This window comes from Nylanderia fulva, unplaced genomic scaffold (genome assembly GCF_048542155.1).
Source record: "Nylanderia fulva isolate GAGA-0341 unplaced genomic scaffold, ASM4854215v1 Scaffold316, whole genome shotgun sequence".
In the NCBI taxonomy this organism is placed as follows: Eukaryota; Metazoa; Arthropoda; class Insecta; order Hymenoptera; family Formicidae; genus Nylanderia; species Nylanderia fulva.
This window is the reverse complement of record NW_028190386.1, coordinates 24,571-45,640: the sequence shown is the minus strand read 5'-3', so window position 1 is coordinate 45,640 and position 21,070 is coordinate 24,571. Positions and strand designations below refer to the sequence as shown.

The following is a 21,070-nucleotide window of genomic DNA, read 5'->3' as shown; positions in this document are numbered from 1 at the left end:
GTGCACCGTGTTGATTATTCTGCGGCGTAGGATGCGAGGTTGTGACCGAACGGATAGTTAAATCACGACTTACCGGTCCCAGGCTGCACGACTTTTGCCCTATAAGTGGTCGTCAGATACTTTGACCTAGATAAGTATCAAGATAAGTATGTCGTCGAATTGATCCCTTTGTTACTTTGTCCGCTTGTGAGAGCCCGTTGCCCTTTCGTCGCTGCTAGGCTGGCGCGCCACACAAAGGATTCCAAGATGGCCGCCGTAACAGGAACAAACCTGTTGGATGACGCAACGCTTGCGTCGTTATGAATCGTAGGATTTCGACTAATTTAATCTTCTTCCTTTTTGTTTCAGGTTGCCGTGGGATTCCAGGACTTCGCCGTTGGATTGCCGTTGACTGTTAGTTACCCGGAAAGGATCGTCGTGGGAGATGATAATGTGGGTAAGTACACTGACACGTTTTTTCTTTGTCCGAAGAAATAAATATATTTCCTTTTTGTTTAGGACACCGCACTCAGGTACAAAATTTTGATTCCGCACAATTGTTTACAATAAATGTCTTCCGTCGCGTACATATATTTTTTCGCTTGAATACGGCTATCGCGTTCACAAGGTTTTTTATTAACGCCGCGTACAATATTCGCTGTCGCTTGCGTTCCCCGTTTTCTCGCGTATTATCGTGAAACACTCTCGCCACTTTATTTCGAATCAATCTCTCGATTGACTTACTGATCTACTGCTTTTGTGACAAGTTAACTTTCCGACCGACTGTAGGTTTAGTCTTCCGTCCGATTAACTGTGTCGAGTCGTCCTGGGGCTCGGGTTTTATAGCCCGGCTTAGCGCTGCCCCACCGTTGGCCAATCGCGGTTCGCTGTCCCGCCATCGGGTCTTCGGAGAATCATCGCGCGGCGCTGTAGACTCGACTCGCGACAAGTTCTTATTTTCTATTTTCTCTATCAAACTCGACTCATGAAGAGTTCCTATTTTAATTTTCTTTATTAAAAATAACCTTTTTGTATAAATATGATCTTACGGTATATTTCGGCTTTCATATATCCTAAATTAAAGATAAAATTAAAATAATCATAAAATGCTTTAAAAACTTAAATAAAATTTGCAAACATAAATAATTTGTCATTAATTCACAAAATCAAATAATCTCTGTTCGAACCGAAAATTGATGATAGAATATTTTAGTTAATAAACTCAAAATTATTACACTGTGTTGTGAGACGATCTTAACGTAAAAATCACTATATACAAACTAAAATACTGTCCGTTCGCTATCTCGCTTTTGGAAAACTTACTAGACACTAATTAAAGATCAAATATATTAACTCTTGTTATAAACTGAGCTTAAATGCAATGAAATGATATTTGATCTATATACAAACTGAAAAGTCGCATGTCGCTCATTAAAATAAAATATAACTTATTTTATGTTACGATAATTTATCCAAATCGAGGTTAGCCTCTCGCATTCATTTTGCACGTCTTTCGCGATTCTCGCGTTAACTAAATAATAATTTATTAAAACGAAATAAAATTTAATTTTCTCCTTTAATTTACATTTAGAATGACCGATGAAATGTAAATTGGCGAATCGGAAATACTTACATTAAAAGGTCATTTATTTCACCTGTTATCTCGCAGGGTTATTTCCGATCGTACTCAAAATAAAATCAAACTCATTTATTTTTCTGATTTACGTTAGTTTTTATCATTTAAACGTAAATTGAACGTTATTTATCGCGCCTCTATATTTTAATGTTTTACGTAAAATTTAACTTCGCGATTTTATTTTTTCGGCTAATTAAACTAAACTAACTTATATTTATACGATAAAAATTAATTTCGTTTGCCAGGAATGAAAAACTGAGGTTATATATTTGATTCGACAGCACTGGCTTCAAATTAGAGTTGTTAATATATATTTATTTTGACGTTTCGACCATGCGGGTTGTGGTCCTTTTCAAAAATACAATTAAAACTTTCTAAAACATATAAACACGATCAGACACTCTAATTAAAACAAAACGGGAACTGTAAATTAGAGACTTACAACGAGTTACAGCATTTCGTCTCACTCTATATGAATATCCCGAAAGAATTAGTCTTAAAAGGTATAGAAAAAAGATGGAGTGAAATATCGGAACATACGAAATTTAATCTTTAACAGTTCAGTCACGCGATTGATACGGTTTTGAGTTCTACTAGTTTTACGTTTAATGGGATAACATATGAACAAATTTATGGTAGTTCAATGGGCTCACCTCTCGGTCTTCGGGGAATCACCTTCCCCCATTCTCGTGAATATTGTAATGAAGGATCTTGAAACAAATTGTTTGTCGTTACTCGATTTCAAAACATCGTGTTTTTATAGATATATTGATGACATGTTCATCGTCCTCTCTAAAGACAAATTATTAGTAATGGTCAAGGAGTTTAATAGTTATCATCCGAGATTAAAGTTTACGCATGAGACTGAAACTAATAATTCACTCAATTTTTTAAATACAACTGTCTGTAAGGATGATAATAATCTTATAACCAATTGGTACAGAAAACCATCCTTCTCAGGAAGATATATTAATTTCTTCTCAAATCATCCGATGAAATATAAAATTAATACTATTATTAATCTGGTCGACCATGCAATACTTTTGTCTGATAAGCGGTTTCATGACTCAAATTTAAAAATTGTAAAGAACATATTGAAAAACAATTGTTTCCCAGATAAACTTATTAAAAAACATGTTAATGATAGGGTCCATAAATTGTTACACTCGATAAGCAATGTAGATCAAAAAATTTTAAATGGGGATTCGACGGATAATTCGAAGGAAAATTTCATTGTCATCCCATACTGCAATCGGTTTTCTAATGACATTTAGATTTCTAAAGAAAAAGAAACTTAATGTAATTTTTACCATCCTCAAAAAACTAAATTGCTTAATAAATACTGAAAAAGATAATCTGGATATTAATAAACAAACTGGCGTTGTCTACCGTATCACATGTAATGATTGCGATTCTAATTATATAGAGCAAACAAAAAGACATCTCGGCACAAGGATTAACGAACATCGACGCAATATCAAGAATTCAGCGAATAATTTTTCTGTTGTTAGCGAGCACAGAATTAATCTAGGTCATGAATTCAACTGGTCTAATCCTTTTGTCCTGCATAAAGAAAATAATAGAAGAAAAAGGGAAATCGCCGAGATGTATTATATTAAGAAATTAAATTCCACAATTAATTTACAAAAAGACACAGAAAGTTTTAGCACTACGTATGATTGTTTGTTTAGAAATTGATATAACCTTCGACATACTTATTTGGCAATGTTATTAATTTTAGTACAGTGTGTTCTGTCAAGGTATAACGACAAACGAAACTCGATATATATTTTTATTGTGGTGACATAAGTTAAATCTCTCCGAATCATAATTTGCTCTTACATCTTAAAGACGAAATGTTGTAACTCGTTGTAAGTCTCTAATTTGCAGTTCCCGTTTTGTTTTAATTAGAGTGTCTGATTGTGTTTATATGTTTTAGAAAGTTCTAATTGTATTTTTGAAAAGGACCACAACCCGCATGGTCGAAACGTCAAAATAAATATATATAGTATTAACAACTCTAATTTAAAGCCAGTGTTGTCAGATCAAATATATAACCTTAACTTATATTTACATTTTTATTTACATGTTTTCCAAGTCTGTCTGCTGTTCCTTGGTCGCTGCCTCCTTGGATGCTGTCTCGTTGGTTGCTGCCTCGTTGGTGACGGGAACTTCGCTCGGGCCGCGATCTGCTGTCGGTCGCAAGGTATGTATGGTCGAATCTCTTCGGTGGAAACGTCACAGAATATTGTATGTTCTGAGTCGTCGAGGCGTAATTTACAAAGTTGCAAATTCGTTGTTGATGATTTTACCAGTTCTTGCAGCTCTTCATCCTTTAGTTGCTCGAGTGCGATGTCCTCGGTGGAGATAATTGTAAGCATGTGTATCTCTTGGATTCGAGATAGTGCGTCTGCGACTGTGTTTTGCGTTCCAGGAAGGTGAACCAGGTGAGTAGTGAATTGTGAGATATAATCCAGTTGGCGCAGCTGTCTAGGAGATGTTCGGTCTGACTTCTGGTCGAAGGCATATATTAATGGCTTGTGATAAGTTGCTACCGTACATTCACGACCTTCTACGAAATGCCGGAAATATTTAAGGCCTTATAGACTGCTAGGAGCTCACGGTCGTAGGTGCTATACTTTCTTTGTATTTCGGTTAGTTTTTGTAAGAAAAAACTTAAGGGTACGTACACGTACCCTTGGAGTTGTTGCAGTGCGGCACCGATGGCTGTGTCTGAGGCGTCTGTTTGCAAGACCAGAGGTGCTCCTTCTTTTGGGTGTGCCAGGAGAGTAGCTTCTTCTAGTTGTCTTTTGCATTGTTCGAATGCTTCCCGCGTCTCTGGTGTCCAGACTATTGTTCGGTTGTCTCGCTTGGTTGCTCCGGTTGTGAGTTTGTATAGGGGTGCTTGAATTAATGCTGCTCCTTTAAGTAGGCGTCGGTAAAAGTTGATGAAACCAAGGAATCTGCGTAGTTCCTTGACGATATTCGGTATGGGATAGTCTCTAATTGCAACTATGCGCTCTTGGAGAGGGGCGATACCATCCTGACTAATGATATATCCCAGGTAACGGACCTTCTCGGTTCCGAAGGTACACCTTTCCACATTGATGGATAGGCCGTGTTGTTGTAGCCGTGACAGGATTTCACGCACGTGTGTTGCGTGTTGCTCTGGTGTTGTAGATGCGATCAAAATGTCGTCAATGTAGCAGAACGCATATTCCACCCCTCGGAGGGCCGTATCCATCAGGCGTTGAAACGTCTGTGCAGCGTTGCAGAGACCAAAGGTCATCTTGTTAAACTGGAACAAATCGAAAGGAGTGATTACGGCGGTCTTGGGTCTGTCCTCTGGAGCCACTGGAATTTGGTGGAATGCTTTGTTAAGGTCAAGCTTAGTAAAGATCTTGCATCCATGTAAACGGTGCGTAAAATCATGTAAATGAGGGACGGGATATCTGTCAGGTATCATGACTTTGTTTAATCGATGATAATCGCCACATGGTCTCCATGTTCTATTGGATTTCTTCACCATATGCAGCGGAGAGGCCCATGGGCTAGAGGATGGCTCGCAAATACTCTGCTGGATAAGGTTTTGGAATTCGATTCGGGCTGCCTTATAACGGGTTGGTGAAAGGCGCCTAGCTCGCTCTGCTACAGGGTGTCCGATTATATAATGTTGCACGCCGTGTGTTCCTTGGGCTTTTGATTGGATGTGTTACTTCGTCGAATTCCAGTAGAATTTTCCTGTAACAGTTATCGTAGCTGATTTTTGTTAAACTTGTTGCATGTTGTAATTGCACCTAACACGTGCAATTTTGTTTCTATATTGATTAGTCGGCGGTTGTGGAGATCGACAAGCAGTTTAAAATGTTTTATAAAGTCGGCACCCAATATCGGTTGTTGAACGTCAGCTACAATGAATCGCCAAACAAAATCTCTGCGTAGTGCAAGGTTGAGTTTTATTTTGAGCTCTCCGTAAGTGGGGATAATAGTGCCGTTGGCTGCGTAAATTGTGAACCTAGCATATGTAGGTTGTTTGCCTTTCATGCGTTTTGGTAGAACTGAAACGTCTGCACCGGTGTCCACTAGGAAATTCATCCTTGAGTATTGGTCCATGACTGTGAGGCAATTTGACGTCTCATTGATCTTTGTAGTCGCCCCTATGTACGGAGATTTTATTAGTTTTCCTACGGCTTAGCTCCTTGAGTCCACGTACAAGGGTTCTGGCACTTCCTTGCGCTGGCATTAAATCTATTATGATAGTAACAGAACTCAGGCTTATTTGAATGCGTAGGTGCAGGTGTCAATGCTCTAGGTTGGTTTTCTCTTCCTCTGCTACGGGAGCGACGGAATCGTTTGTTGCGCTCTAGTTGTTTCTGTATTTTTGAGACCTGTAATGTGAGTGCGTTAAGTGACTCTTCTAATATAGAACTGCGTTCTTGAGGTAGCCTGTGTGTTTGAACTTTTTGCAGGCACGATTTGGGTTGCTGCCACCATTGGTCTCATCACGTCTAGTGCCTTATCAGCCATCTTTGCTAATCGCTGGAGATCTTATGTGTCGGAGATTGCAAGTATTGCTCGAGCAGTTTCTAGTAATTGCTCAAAAAACAGAGAGCGGATGACGGCGTCTCCACACTGGTCCCCTGCGAGGGCTCGTAAACGATGTAAATAAGCCGTCGGTTTCTCATTACGCATCTCGTGGCCACGGAGTAGGCGTCGGAGGCGTGCTTCATCTCCTTCATCATAGGCGAACATAACGCGCCGCTTGATGCATTTTTTAATATTTATTTGAGCGGGCGGATTTATAACGAAATTGGACACGCTACGTAGAGCTTCGCCGGACAATTATGAGGCAACATATCTGAACTTTGTGGTATCAGACGTTATATTGTAGTTAGCAAAAACAAGGTCTACCTATGGCGGGAAGATACCACTGAAACTCCGCCGTTGGGCTCGCGTCCTTGGGGTGTCTGGTTGCCACCGGGTTGATTTTGGGTTGTGCCAGCGCCCGGGGCGTCTGTTCTTCGTATAGGCGATCTGTCTACAGGCATCCTTTCTTACGCGGGATCACGTCGGGGGTCACCAATGTAGCGCTCGGGTATATATATATATATTATTTACATCGTTTACGAGCCCTCGCAGGGGACCAGTGTGGAGACGCCGTCATCCGCTCTCTGTTTTTTGAGCAATTACTAGAAGCTGCTCGAGCAATACTTGCAATCTCCGACACATAAGATCTCCAGCAATTAGCAAAAATGGCTGATAATATATATATATATATATATATATATATATATATATATTAGCGGGAAGGAGATTACTGCTGAGACGTCTCGGGTTGGTAAGTATGTGGTAAGTATATTTTCTATATCTTTTTAAATATATAAGAATACTTTATTACTTTTTGATCACAGACAGTTATCACAGTATCAAAGGTAAACAAAGGAGACTAACTTCGGTGAGAAAGAACTTAGATTACTTAATATCTAGATAGGAATCATTTTTGACTAGTGCGCATGTGCGCGGTATAAAGTTACTAGAGAGGTGCCATTCTACCCGGGGGTGCGTGGTACCATGACGGTTTCCCCAACGTCAAAAAAAAAAGGAAGAAAGCAATATGGCGTCTATGGCGACAATAAAGAAACATGTTGTATATGCACGAACTCGAGTATCAAATATATAAGTGAAACCCAGCATCCAAAAAAAGACATTGCAACGGCGATTTATTAACAATTTGTCACGTGGATTCTTCGAATTTTCGTGGAAGTAATCATATATGTATATATATATATATATATATTGTGACGTGACATTTTGTACTGTCCGTCACAAGGGCCGAAGGCCCGGCCGGGAAGGCGGGAAATTCGGGAACCTTTGCTCTCTCGCCAATCTTTGAGAGAGAGAGAGCACCCGAAAAACCATTTTTGCGTTTACTACCGCGTCGGAGGATGCGCTTCGCGCATCCGTTTCGCGAATTACCTTTTTGTATGATTTTTGTTTGAGCGATTTTTGGCGTTTTCGGCGAGCAATTTTGTCTAGGGTGCGTGTCTCAACCGAAGAAACCAATAGAGAGAAAGAGTGAGAGGACGGAAAGGACGAAGAGAACGATTGAGGACCGAGCAGGGCCCACCAAGTCCAGATCACGCCCGGTAAATATTATTTTCACATCAAATTTCTGGCTTGCTCCTCCCGTTAAGAACCTGGGTACCGCCGTAAAATGTTCCTTCTTCCGCAGAGATTCCGGCCAGAGACGGGGATGGCCACTCTCTCGCGAGAGGCGAGAGAGCCCCGGAAACGAAAGGCGCGGGAGATACCCTGCCTCGAACCCCGCAGATCCGGATACACCGAAATCCCACCATCGATCAAACAATCGATCTGGCGGATTTTTGGGAAGAATCGCAAAGAGGTGCACTAGTAAGAGTCTTCCCGACGGCCCATAAAGAGGAATAACGGGACCCGAAGCGGGAAACACAGAGGAACGGCGAGGGAAAATTTACATCAAGAAAATTCGCAGGGCCCCGCGGGGTACCCGGCGGCCCTGCCAGGATAAGGAGCGCCACGGGTGGAAAATGCCAAATTTAGTATCGGCGTGATCCCGGCAGGCCTCTTGCTCGTCACTGTCTGGCGGAGCGTCGACGAGAGCGAAGGTTCCTGCTTTGGATACCGAAGCCTCGAAGGACCCACCGATACCGGTGAGACGAACGGCCCTATTTACTTTGTAAAGCCGCTAACTTCTTTCTTTTTTTTTGTGAGTACCGTATACGGGAGAGAAGCGTGTCACGGCCGCGGCCGGTTAATAGATTCACCGGTAATTTCGTGATTTTGAGAGTTTGATTTAGAGTTTCGTTCCGCGTAGAGTTTATCCCGGCGCCCGGCCGACCGCGTGCTCTCTCCCGCGCGTATATTAAGAGAGGCTCTCTCTCCCACGGGTACGCCGACAGTCGCCGCGATTTTTGTCACGTTAATGTAAAAATTAAGGTATCGTCTTGTAATTACTGTACCGTTCTCGTCTGTTAGAGTTTCTAGATCGGAGAATAGAAAATTATTGAGTCACGCATCCGAAATAGCGTATTCTCTCTCGCGCATATCCTTATCCGTGCCGTCTTCGGATCCTTTGTGAAATATTGCGAGGAACGACCGGCGTGAGCGATCTCAAAGGAAGTCGCGCGGGACCTACTCGAGTTTACGGAAATTTTGTATTGCCTAAAACCATCGGAATTAATTACGCCGCACGGACCTTATTAAGTCTCGTGCGTTAATAATTATTCGACACGTAGGCGTGCGAATTTACTTCCGGGTCCCGCGTGTCGTCCGATATCATCGCGTCGGGTCGTCTCAAAGGCGTGGAACAATAACAACGCGCCGCGTCTCGGCCGTACATACGCCGTATTGTATTTTTCGAATCACATTTCGGCCTCGTTTATCTGTATTTCGACGTTATTAAAGCGGAGATCTCTCCGTAACTAGCGAACGAATATTACTTTTCTTTCTTGACCTAACATTGTACTCAAGATCTCATACAATTATTTTTCTGTCTATCTTCGTTCAGCATTGTCTAAATATATTTAATGTTTGTTATATTTGAGCGGTTTCAAATAGCCTCTCTCGAATTCCGTCCTCTCTCCCGTCCGAACTCCCCCCCTCTACCCTCTGACGATCTGAGCGAGTCGATTATCGCCGTCGCGGAAATTTTCGGGAGGCTTTACTAATTATAAAGGTTGTTTGTCGAGTTGTAAATTTTAAGAGTGGCGCGAATCTCGCGCCTGGCGCCCAATCAAACAATTTTTTTGCGTTTACGCGAATTTCCCGCTTTCCGCGCCGAAGGTGTGCCGTCGGCCACTTACATCGGCCCTATTTCCAGGATCCTTTTCGATCCGACGGACAATATAAAATCAACGGTTACAATATATATATATATAGATGTATGTATTGTAACCGACCGTGCGAAATTCGCAGCGAATTTGTAATCGTACGTAAGGAGGGATTCCCTTCTGTTGAATGTCGGCTTCCCTTCGGCCCGATCTCTCTGTCCGATCCAAAAAAAAATTCTCTACTAAGTTGGGCGCCAGGTGCGGCAGTCGCACCGTTTCTCAATAAAGTTAATTACGGAACGCTAATATTTCATTTTCTCGGGCGTATCGTCAAAGTGCTCTCGCGAATGTCGTTCACGGGAGAGAGAGAGATTGCGACGGTAACTTTCCCGCTCGGCTAGCCCTCGTACGAGTAAGGATTCGGGTGCGTGGCGGCGAGAAATCACTAGAGGTATTAAAGTTTAATAAAACATATATTTGAACCTCCTCAGAGCGAGGAAGTAAGACACAAGAGATAGATAAATTATAAAGAATAGCGGCGTGATCGGACGCACGGTTAAAATTTTCGGGTGAGGTAATACGACCGGTGGTTCGCCGTGCCGAGTGGCGAGTGAGATTTATCTAATTCGCGGTAACGAGGTAGTTTCTCGAACAACAGAAAAAAAGGTAATTAAATCGGCGATGCGCCACCGGGTATATTACTTCACACCACGGGCGCGTGATCCGCGCGGTATGCGCGACAACAAAGGGGTCGGCGTAAGGGCGCGCCGCGTGCGTCGTACACAAGTTCCATACAAAGAATTATAAGTAACAAGGCCTTTCTCTTAATAATAATAATATTACATTAATGAGCCCGAAAGCGTTTATGAGCTCCCCGATAATTCGCCTTGGATAATTTTCGGCAACGCATAAATCCGAAAATTTTTGCGCGACAATGTTACGCGCGAAGACTGTCAACGCGGGAGAGAGAATACGCGGAAACGCGAGAGAGTGGATGGGTCGTAGTTTTCTCCTAATAGGATCTTCTTTTCTTTAATTACGCGACTCGACAACAAAGACTACTTTCTCGAATTCTTTTATTACTGACCGGCAACTAAATCCGGTAGAATTCTCTACGATAATTAATTAGGGACCCATCCACTCTGCTACCTTAATTCGGCGGCGGCAGGATGACCACGTCGTCTCACCAGTCCTCAAAGCAATCCCTGCGTCCTCTCCTCTCTCGCTCTCTTTGGGTTTTGCTCTCGCTTTCCAGGACCTCTGCTCTCTTCGGGCGCTCGCCAGACAGTGCCGAACCGGGGACCCTCAGGAGACACACCGGTGACCCAATTACCTATATAGGCCACTCGTGGCGCTATCAGGTCGGGCCGCGCGCGCGGCCTCGGTGATCCTTGCGGCCGCGCGTTTAATTATCCTTATCCGCGGGTTGCCCTTTGTAGGCGGTCGTCGCGGCAGCGCACGGCAGGGCCGCTCTTGGCTCTCCTTCGGGATTCCGGATGTCCCGGGGGCGGCAGCTCTCCTGCCGGCGCTCCGTATGCGGGGACTCGGGTGCATGTTGCACCCGAGTGGCCATCTCCTGCTCGCTCCTGGAAGGTACAAATTTTTAGGCGGCGGTACCTACTCCGTTGTCGGATATTCGGTGAAGGTATTTTGAATTTTTGGGCTTACCGGGCGTGTCCCTGATGAAGGAGGGTCCCCGTCGTCCTGCTTTCTAGGCCTTCCTATTTCTCCTCCGGGGCCTCTCTCTCGGCTGAAATTCGTCGCACATCCTGCTTGCCGCCGAAATAATCTTAAATCTAAAAAAAAATAGCGAAACGCCTAGCAGCGGGATCGCGTCCGATCCCGCGCTTCTCGCACGCACGCTCTCTCTCTCTCTCTCTTCCGCTCTCTCGGGAGAGCAGAGGTCCCGTGCCCTCCCCCGATCGGGCCATTCGGCCCTTGTGACGGACAATCTCAATTTGTCACGTCACAGTATATATATGTATTTAAATTATTTTTCAGAAAATGAAATGGCACGTAAAACTAATAAAAAAGAAAACAGAAAGAAAATAAACAGAATATATTCTAGTGATTCTGAAGATTCTGATAGCACCCTTCCAAAACATCCGGAAATGGCAGGTACGTAATAAAATCAGCAATCAGTTCAAATTTATTCAACTATTATGTTTGTATATATTATATAATTTTGATATTAAAAGTAAAAAACTTAAACCTTGAAATACCAAAAAAAAATGGACAAATGTTTTAAGATGTTGATATTATAATAAATTGATACATATATTAAATACATATACACGCGTGTATTGTTTAAATTTATTAATATCTTAAAACATTTTTCCATTTTTTTAATTTTTTAAGTTTATTAGTTTTGATTTTCACATTTATAAATTTTTTTATATCAAAAGATGTATGTAAAATTAATGTAAGTACAGGCCAACTCAAGAGCATAAATTATTAAGGTGTTAATGAACATTATAAATTTTTATTACTTCCCAATTTATCATATAAAAACATATTAATACAATTAAATCAAACGTTTCGACTGTACGCAGTCTTCATCAGTGGAGTCATATAATATTAGTCAATTATAAAATTTGAAAAAAACATTTCGACAATGCTAACGATTGCAATTCATACTGTTGATTATAATTATATATAAAATAACACTTGATTGATGCGAACGATTTGATTGCAACTTTGATGATGTGTAGCATGCATGATTTTGAGGTTGAATACATCATTATATTGATCGTGGATCATTTCAAGATGCGGATTAATGCGTTTTATTTCCAATGATGACTTTAAATGTGGAAAAACTCTGGCACTCCATCGTTTGAAAGCGTGGAATTGTCTTAGTTTCCCTTAATTATTATACGTTTCTATATGAAATGACACAATTTTTTAATAACTACTATTAGAAAATTTTTTTTTTTTTTAATAATACAATAAAAATTGCTTACTATTAAATCTGCCAAATTGATGACTTTATAAATATTCACGCCACTGCTCAGTTACATATCACTTTACACGCCATTATAAAGAACGGTTATACATTTGGTACTTATATCGCAAGTTGTTTACAAAGACATTATTCTCTACATGACATTTTTCCTTTTGTTTATTTATTATCAATGTTAGCTAATTTTTCAAGAACATCCACATAAGACTCGCTGAGTAACTCTGTATCTTTTTTTAAATTTATACCGTTTTCTTGTTCTATTATATGTAGCATTTCAGAAATCAATCTTTTTTGGTAATTTATTTCATGATCTAAAATTTTAACTTTATTCCAATCGAATGTATGCTGCTCCCTAATTCTATGTTCAGAGATAAGAGTGTCTTTTTGAATCCAATTTGATGTTATTCATATGTTCTTTTATCCTTGTCTGTAATTGTCTTTTTGTCTGACCCACGTATGTTGCATTGCAATCTTTACAACTAATCTTGTAAACCACATTGGAATTATGTGAGACTTGATTCTTATCTTTATGAGTTTTTATGATTTTATTGAGTTTGTTTAAACATCAATATCCTATCATTGTATTAGATTTATTTATTGAAGAGACAAACATTTCTGAAATCTTATTGATATAGGGAATAACTATAATTCTTTTTTTTGTTTCTTCTTTTTTTTCGAGTTATTAATTTGTGTTGGTTTATGTTTATATTTGTCCAACATAATTCCATTGGAGATGAGATGCTTAATTCGGTGATTAATGTTGCTGAATATCATATCAAGAGGATAATTGTTACTTGAGAGTATATTGACCACTAATTCAAGATTCTGGCTATAAAATTGTGGGTGTGATAGAAGCAAACACCTGTCTGTTAAATTGTATATTATTCCGACCTTTTGGCATTGAGGATGATTGGAAAAATAGGATAAAACTCTGCCTGAAAACGTTTCTTTCTAATACCAGTCAATATAAATTTTTTTATATATATAAAGAACTAAGAAGTCACCAGTCAATAATTAAAAATGGTAATAATCTCGTCAACCATATCTGGCTATAAATACTATTTATTAAACTTTACGACGTTTCGGCCATGGGTTTCGGCCCTTATCAAGTGCTACTTAATACCGCATTATTGTAATAACACTACTTGTTTGATCTTAGGTCATGACGTGATGTACTGTCATGACCTAAGATCAAACAAGTAGTGTTATTACAATAATGCGGTATTAAGTAGCACTTGATAAGGGCCGAAACCCATGGCCAAAACGTCGTAAAGTTTAATAAATAGTATTTATAGCCAGATATGGTTGACGAGATTATTACCATTTATAAATTTTTTTATTCAAAATTTTAATTGAGAGGTCTAAAAAACTCAAGCAACGGTTCTTCTCTCGTTCCACAGTAATTTGCAGTCTTTCGTGATATCCATTAAATGCATTAACAATTCTTGTAACTTCTCTCGATGGAGCAGTCAATATTATATCGTCAACATATCGATAATAAAAAGAGAAATTTATGTCAATGTAATTAAAAATGGAGTTCTCTAGATCTTGCATGACTAAGTCAGCTATTAGAGGTGATAATGGAGACCCCATGGGAGTTCCATATGTTTGTTTGTAAATTGTATTGTTAAAAGTAAAATATGTGGAAGTTAAGATAAACTTAATAGCGTCAATGAATTTTGTGATATTTTTGTAAATTTGTTAATATAAATCCATCTTTTATTGATGCTATCTATTGCCAGATCTAGAGGTACATTAGTGAAGAAAGAGACTACATCCAATGAAATCATTACCTCATCATTACTGATCATTTTCCCGATAGGATACTGCACATTTAAAAACTATTGTTAATATGGCTCTTTGCCCGTGGGAGACTGGAATGTAGAATTTTATGTATAAAAGATGCTAATAAATGTAATGATGTGTTGATTGAGGAAACTATGATTCTGAAAGGGGTGTTTTCTTTATGGACTTTCGGCAGTCCATAGGCTTTTGGTAGAAGAGAATCGCTCGAGGATAATTTGTAATATTCTTTTTTGTCTATATAGCCTTTATTCATCCACATTTTTAATCTATTATTTAGTTCTTTTTCGATTTTTGAGACTGGGTTTTTATTGATAACCGAATATATGTCTTTGTCCTTTAAGAGGTTCTCAACTTTATTCACATAATCCGTTTTATTCATGGCTACCGTGACATTCCCTTTATCAGCCCGCGTGAAAATTATGTTTGGATTGCTCTGGCAAAATTTAACAGTTTCTAGTAGTGATATAAGGTGGGTTCTAACTCAGGGCCTCTAAGCGAAGTGCGGGGCGAGGGGACATCTTGAGGGTGGGGGGATGACGTCACGCTGGGCAGAGGTTTATGACGTCACGCTGGGCAGGGGTTTATGACTGCCCGAATTTAAAAAAGGGGCACTCCAAAATTCATAAAACCCTTTTTTTGGGGGCATTTTATTGTTGACATACGGAAGAGAATTGAGATTTTAGGGCCAACGTTGCGACGAACTGTCAAAATGTTATTTATAGGCGGTACGAGTGTAAAAGCGCTGACGTTCGGCAGCTTTGTATCCTCGCGGAAAATCTTCTATAAACGGAAGAGAAACATCTTTCGTTTTTTTTTTTTTTTTACAACACATCGGCGCCAACGTTCGGCTGCCTTACTCCTCCACACATAAAACGGCATAGAAAACTATTTTTTGGGATACACCAAAAGCTAAAAAAGGATACAGAATTAGGTGAAATATATATAAGGAAGATGAGAGCGCGTCAAGCCATGGTACGATTTTGAGAATGCATAGATGCAGTGGTGCAAAAGTTTAGTGATTACTTTCTTGCGTCAGTGGCATAATAGTGATTAAAAAGAAAAGAACATGGAAAACGCGGAGTATATTGAGCGCAATTTATTGGAGCGGTCCCGCCAAATCGCCACCTTGGGCGAATTTTTAGAATGGTTGCAACAGTGCGACGAATTTATCGCACAGCTTGAAGAATGCAATCGTGTCAAGCGTCCGCGACTCTCAATCGGATATAGACAATCTGTAGTGGCTACAATAGTGCGACTCGAGGGTGTAAAGGTACGCTTGCAGAGACAATATATGTGCATTGGTGGTGAATACAGTGGCGGTGGCAATATTGACGGCAACAATAACGTGCAAAGACTCGTTTGGCGCGAAATTGATACGGCGTTCGAGAGTCGTATACTGACCGGTGCGGTAATTAATACAGACTACATCGAACCGCGACAATTTTTAGAAAATGCTAAAGACATTGTAATTGAGAACGTGCAAAATATGTTGCAGAGACACATCAGTGTGAAGGTGAACACTATATTTAATGGTGAGTTCGTATCTGGTGATAACCGTGCCAATAAAAGCGTCAATACGAGAAACTTTGAACTCTTTCGCACGTCTGATTTACGCGAGTGGTACGAGCGCCGCGTTATCGAGCCCACGCTAGCATTACTAAAAGAGTTTCAGGAACGCGATAGCGGTTGGGCATTGTCGCAAATAATAGATTTAACTGTAAATATAAATAAGTACAATCCAATGTGCGCGGGATGTCGTATCAAATTACCGCGAGAAATTGTGACAAAGAGAGCGGTGGTTAATGTGCAATCAGCGGACAATGCGTGTTTCGCATGGTCAGTGGTGGCCGCTCTTTACCCTGCTGAAAGAAACACGGGTCGAGAATCCTCCTATCCACATTACACAACAGTGCTGAATCTCCGGAACATTGAGTTTCCAGTGACTATAAATCAAATTAAAAAGTTTGAACTTGCAAACAACATCTCCGTGAATGTGTACAGCATCGAGAACAACATTGTCCCGCTACGTCTTTCAGAGAAAAAAAAAAGACAGACACGTCAATTTGTTGTACGTGCAAGACGAAAACAGCGTTGGACATTTCGCTTGGATAAAGTATTTATCTCGACTTGTCAGTGCGCAACTGAGTAAAAAGAAATGTAGAAGATATATCTGTGATCGGTACGTATATATTTATTAAACTAAAATTTAAAAAATAATTTTAATTAAAATTATAATTTTTTATTTTACAGATGTTTACACTATTTCAATTCGGAAGATAAGTTGCAGACGCATACTGTAGACTGTGGAAAATTAAATGACTACGCTATCTGATTACCGATCGATAAGGACAAGTGGCTCAGCTTCAACAACTACAACAGAAAGGAGCGGCTTCCGTTCGTGGTGTACGCCGATTTGGAATGCGTTTTGAAAAAGATGGAAGAAGAAAAAACATATCAACACCATCAAGTATTTAGCCTAGCTTACTATGTACATTGCTCGTACGACAATTCATTATCTATATATAATTCCCGCCGTAGTGTCGATTGCGTGGCGTGGTTTGCCGAAGAACTAAAAAATTTAGCAATACGTGTAAAAAATATTTTAAGTACAAACGTCCCCATGGTAAATTTAACATCTGACGAGTGGGCAAAACTTCGCAACGCAACGCATTGTCATATATGCGAAAAACCGTTTGAGCAAGACGATGCACGCGTTCGCGATTATTGCCATCTCACCGGATGGTACAGAGGTCCCGCACACTCAAATTGCAATTTAAATTATAAAGAATCTTTTTGTATTCCGATAGTTTTTCATAATCTGTCCGGTTACGACGCGCATTTCATTATCGAGGACATAGCCACAGCGTTCGAAGGGGGAATCGAATTACTTCCGATAACGAAAGAAAAATACATTTCATTCTCAAAAACTGTTAAATTGACGCAAGACAACAATTCAAAAAATCATATTAAATTACGTTTCATAGACTCATATAAATTTCTCAGTGCTAGTCTTTACAAATTGGCATCTTTTCTGAATAAAGACAAATTCAAAATTTTACAATCACAGTTTCAAAATTTACCTAGTGAAAAATTCGATCTTTTGACACGGAAAGGCGTCTTTCCATATGAATATATAGACTGTATCGACAAACTGCAAGATGCATGTTTACCACCGCGCGAATCATTTTACAGTTCTTTAACCGGTGAAAAAGTATCCGAGAGTGATTATGCGCACGCCGAGAACGTATGGAACCGATTCTCCCTTCGAACGCTAGGCGAATATAGTGATTTATATTTAAAAATTGATGTCTTGTTATTGGCAGACATATTTGAAAATTTTCACGACAGTTGCATAAAGAGTTATGTGCTTGACCCTACGTATTACTATACTCTTCCGGGATATACATGTTAAAATATACAAATATAAAATTTGAATTATTAATAGACATTGACATGGTTATGTTTATCGAACGGGGTATACGCGGCGGTCTTAGTCAATGTTCAGGTCGATACGCACATGCTAATAACAAGTACATGCAATCGTACGATCCATCGAAACCGTCATCCTACCTCATGTACTTAGATGTAAATAATTTGTACGGATGGGCAATGTGTCAATCATTGCCGTATGCCGATTTTCGATGGGTCGACGATGTATCGAATTTCGACATCTCATCTATCGCATTCAATTCACCTACAGGTTATATCCTCGAAGTAAATTTAGAGTATCCGCAACATCTTCATGATGCACACATTGATTTACCGTTTTGTCCGACACGCGACAAGCCGCCCGGCAAAAGCTCCTCGCAACGCTTTACGATAAGAAGCGTTACGTGATACACTACCGCAATTTGCAGCAGTGCACGCGTCACGGGCTTTGCTTTAGAAAAATATACCGCATACTACAATTTACTCAATCAGCATGGCTTAAAAATTATATCGAACTTAATACAGAGTTTAGAACACAAGCGAAAAATAATTTTGAAAAAAATTTATATAAATTAATGAATAATGCGGTATTTGGCAAAACGATGAAAAATGTGCGTAATCATGTGGATGTAAAATTATTAACAAAGTGGGACGGACGATACGGCGCAGAGGCAATGATCGCGAAACCAACCAGTACAAGCATATTTTCGGAAAAGTTGGTTGCCATAGAATTACGAAAACTTGAGGTAAAACTATATAAACCAATAAAAATAAAATCTCGACGGCAATCGGAGCCTATGCGGATGACATGCACAAAATTAATAAATTAAAATGAGATCTCAAGTCAAACTCATTTATTAAATTTTAAACGTTTCGACCCACTTCGGGTCTTCTTCAGTAGCTGCAAAATACAAAGAAACAAAAATAGAAGATAATCGGTACAATCAGAAAATTATAAAACTCGTATACATACAATCCGCAAATAAATTAAATATCATTCTCCTCCCTATTCAAACCGTCCGGCCGTCGGAGTGTCTCCCTAACGGTGACCATCGTCAGGAAGGAAGCGGAGCAGTGACTCCCTTACCAACACTAATCAACATGGTATAAATTAAACGTAGAACAATTCACAAGAATTAAAAATTAAGAACCGGGAAGAACACTCACCCCGACAGCAAAAACAGAGAGAAGACGATGCTACACGTGACACATCACTCTAACGACTGTGCGGTATTCTACCTCGACACAGTCGATACATATATACGCAAAAAACAAATATAAAAATAAAATATGAAAATAAAAATAAAAATAAAAACAACTAAACTAATCGGCACTTATATCAAAAGTCTAACAAAAAAAACCCGGCTATGTAAAATCACAAAGCTAGATTTTGGTAAATTTTTCTATTAACAGATCAAGATTCTCGTTTAATTTATCAGTGTCGCTATGTAAATTTAAACTATTCCTCTGACGTTTTATGTGGATCATTTCGGATATCAAACGTTTACCTAAAAAAGGCTCCTCGTCTAAGACTTTTACATCCTCCCAATTAAATTCATGGTTCAATAATCTATGTTCCGATATGACTGATAATTGTGACGCGTTTCTTTTTATGTTGTTGCGATGTTCTTTCATCCTAGTTTTCAACAATCTACCCGTCTGCCCTACGTACGACGCATCACAATCCATACAATCAATTTTATAAACTACATTATTATGGAGTTCTCTTGGTAACTTATCCTTGTGTACTTTAATGAATTTACGGAGACTGTTAATTGCTGTATATGATGGAATGACATCCAAATCACGTGTAATGTCCTCGATTCTCTTCGATACATTATTAATATACGGAATATTAAAGTACGAAACTTTTTTCTGCGTTAGAATCTTGTCATTGCATACATTTGCTCTATTGTTATGCAACTTATTATTATAGCGGAAGAACAACTTTTTTAACCGCGCTTGTAATGTGTGAAATATCAAATTGAGAGGATAATTATTAGACAAAAGAACTCCAATCATAGACTCAAAGTTAACTTTATGGAATTTCGGATGAGATAGCCAAAAAACTCTATCTATGAGGCTGATAATGGTGCCTTTTTTATGACAGAGAGGATGCTGCGATTCAAAATTTAAATATCTACCTGAATACGTCGGCTTATGAAACAAATCAAACTCAATGCTCCCATTATTTATAATAATGGTGACATCTAAAAAATTCAATCGGTTGTCAACCCCCTCCTCCATGGTAAACTGCAATCTAGGATGGAAAGAATTGAAAGTGTTTAAAACTATTTTAAGCATGGAGGGTGGGGCCGCCAACGCGATATCGTCAACATATCTAAAATAAAATGGAAATGGCAATGGAATCGCAGCAATCGCTCTACTCTCCAAATCTTGCAACGTGATATCCGCAATAATCGGTGAGAGGGGGGAACCCATAGGCGTGCCAAAAGTCTGTTGATAACATACATTATTAAACATAAAATAAGTCGAGTTCATAATAAAAGTTCATCATAAAAAAAGTTTCGTACTTTAATATTCCGTATATTAATAATGTATCGAAGAGAATCGAGGACATTACACGTGATTTGGATGTCATTCCATCATATACAGCAATTAACAGTCTCCGTAAATTCATTAAAGTACACAAGGATAAGTTACCAAGAGAACTCCATAATAATGTAGTTTATAAAATTGATTGTATGGATTGTGATGCGTCGTACGTAGGGCAGACGGGTAGATTGTTGAAAACTAGGATGAAAGAACATCGCAACAACATAAAAAGAAACGCGTCACAATTATCAGTCATATCGGAACATAGATTATTGAACCATGAATTTAATTGGGAGGATGTAAAAGTCTTAGACGAGGAGCCTTTTTTAGGTAAACGTTTGATATCCGAAATGATCCACATAAAACGTCAGAGGAATAGTTTAAATTTACATAGCGACACTGATAAATTAAACGAGAATCTTGATCTGTTAATAGAAAAATTTACCAAAATCTAGCTTTGTGATTTTACATAGCCGGGTTTTTTTGTTAGACTTTTGATATGAGTGCCGATTAGTTTAGTTGTTTTTATTTTTATTTTTATTTTCATATTTTATTTTTATATTTGTTTTTTGCGTATATATGTATCGACTGTGTCGAGGTAGAATACCGCACAGTCGTTAGAGTGATGTGTCACGTGTAGCATCGTCTTCTCTCTGTTTTTGCTGTCGGGGTGAGTGTTTTTCCCGGTTCTTAATTTTTAATTCTTGTGAATTGTTCTACGTTTAATTTATACCATGTTGATTAGTGTTGGTAAGGGAGTCACTGCTCCGCTTCCTTCCTGACGATGGTCACCGTTAGGGAGACACTCCGACGGCCGGACGGTTTGAATAGGGAGGAGAATGATATTTAATTTATTTGCGGATTGTATGTATACGAGTTTTATAATTTTCTGATTGT

General features: G+C 39.3%; 1 protein-coding gene across 1 annotated transcript; it reads left to right on the top strand.

Annotated features, from left to right (window-relative positions):
• Nucleotides 1-15,254: 15,254 nt before the first annotated feature.
• Nucleotides 15,255-16,520, top strand: LOC146722424 (uncharacterized). The gene is given in 3 exon segments (XM_085484790.1): nucleotides 15,255-16,226; nucleotides 16,228-16,367; nucleotides 16,439-16,520. Coding segments are annotated over 3 exon segments (1,194 nt in total).
• Nucleotides 16,521-21,070: the final 4,550 nt, after the last annotated feature.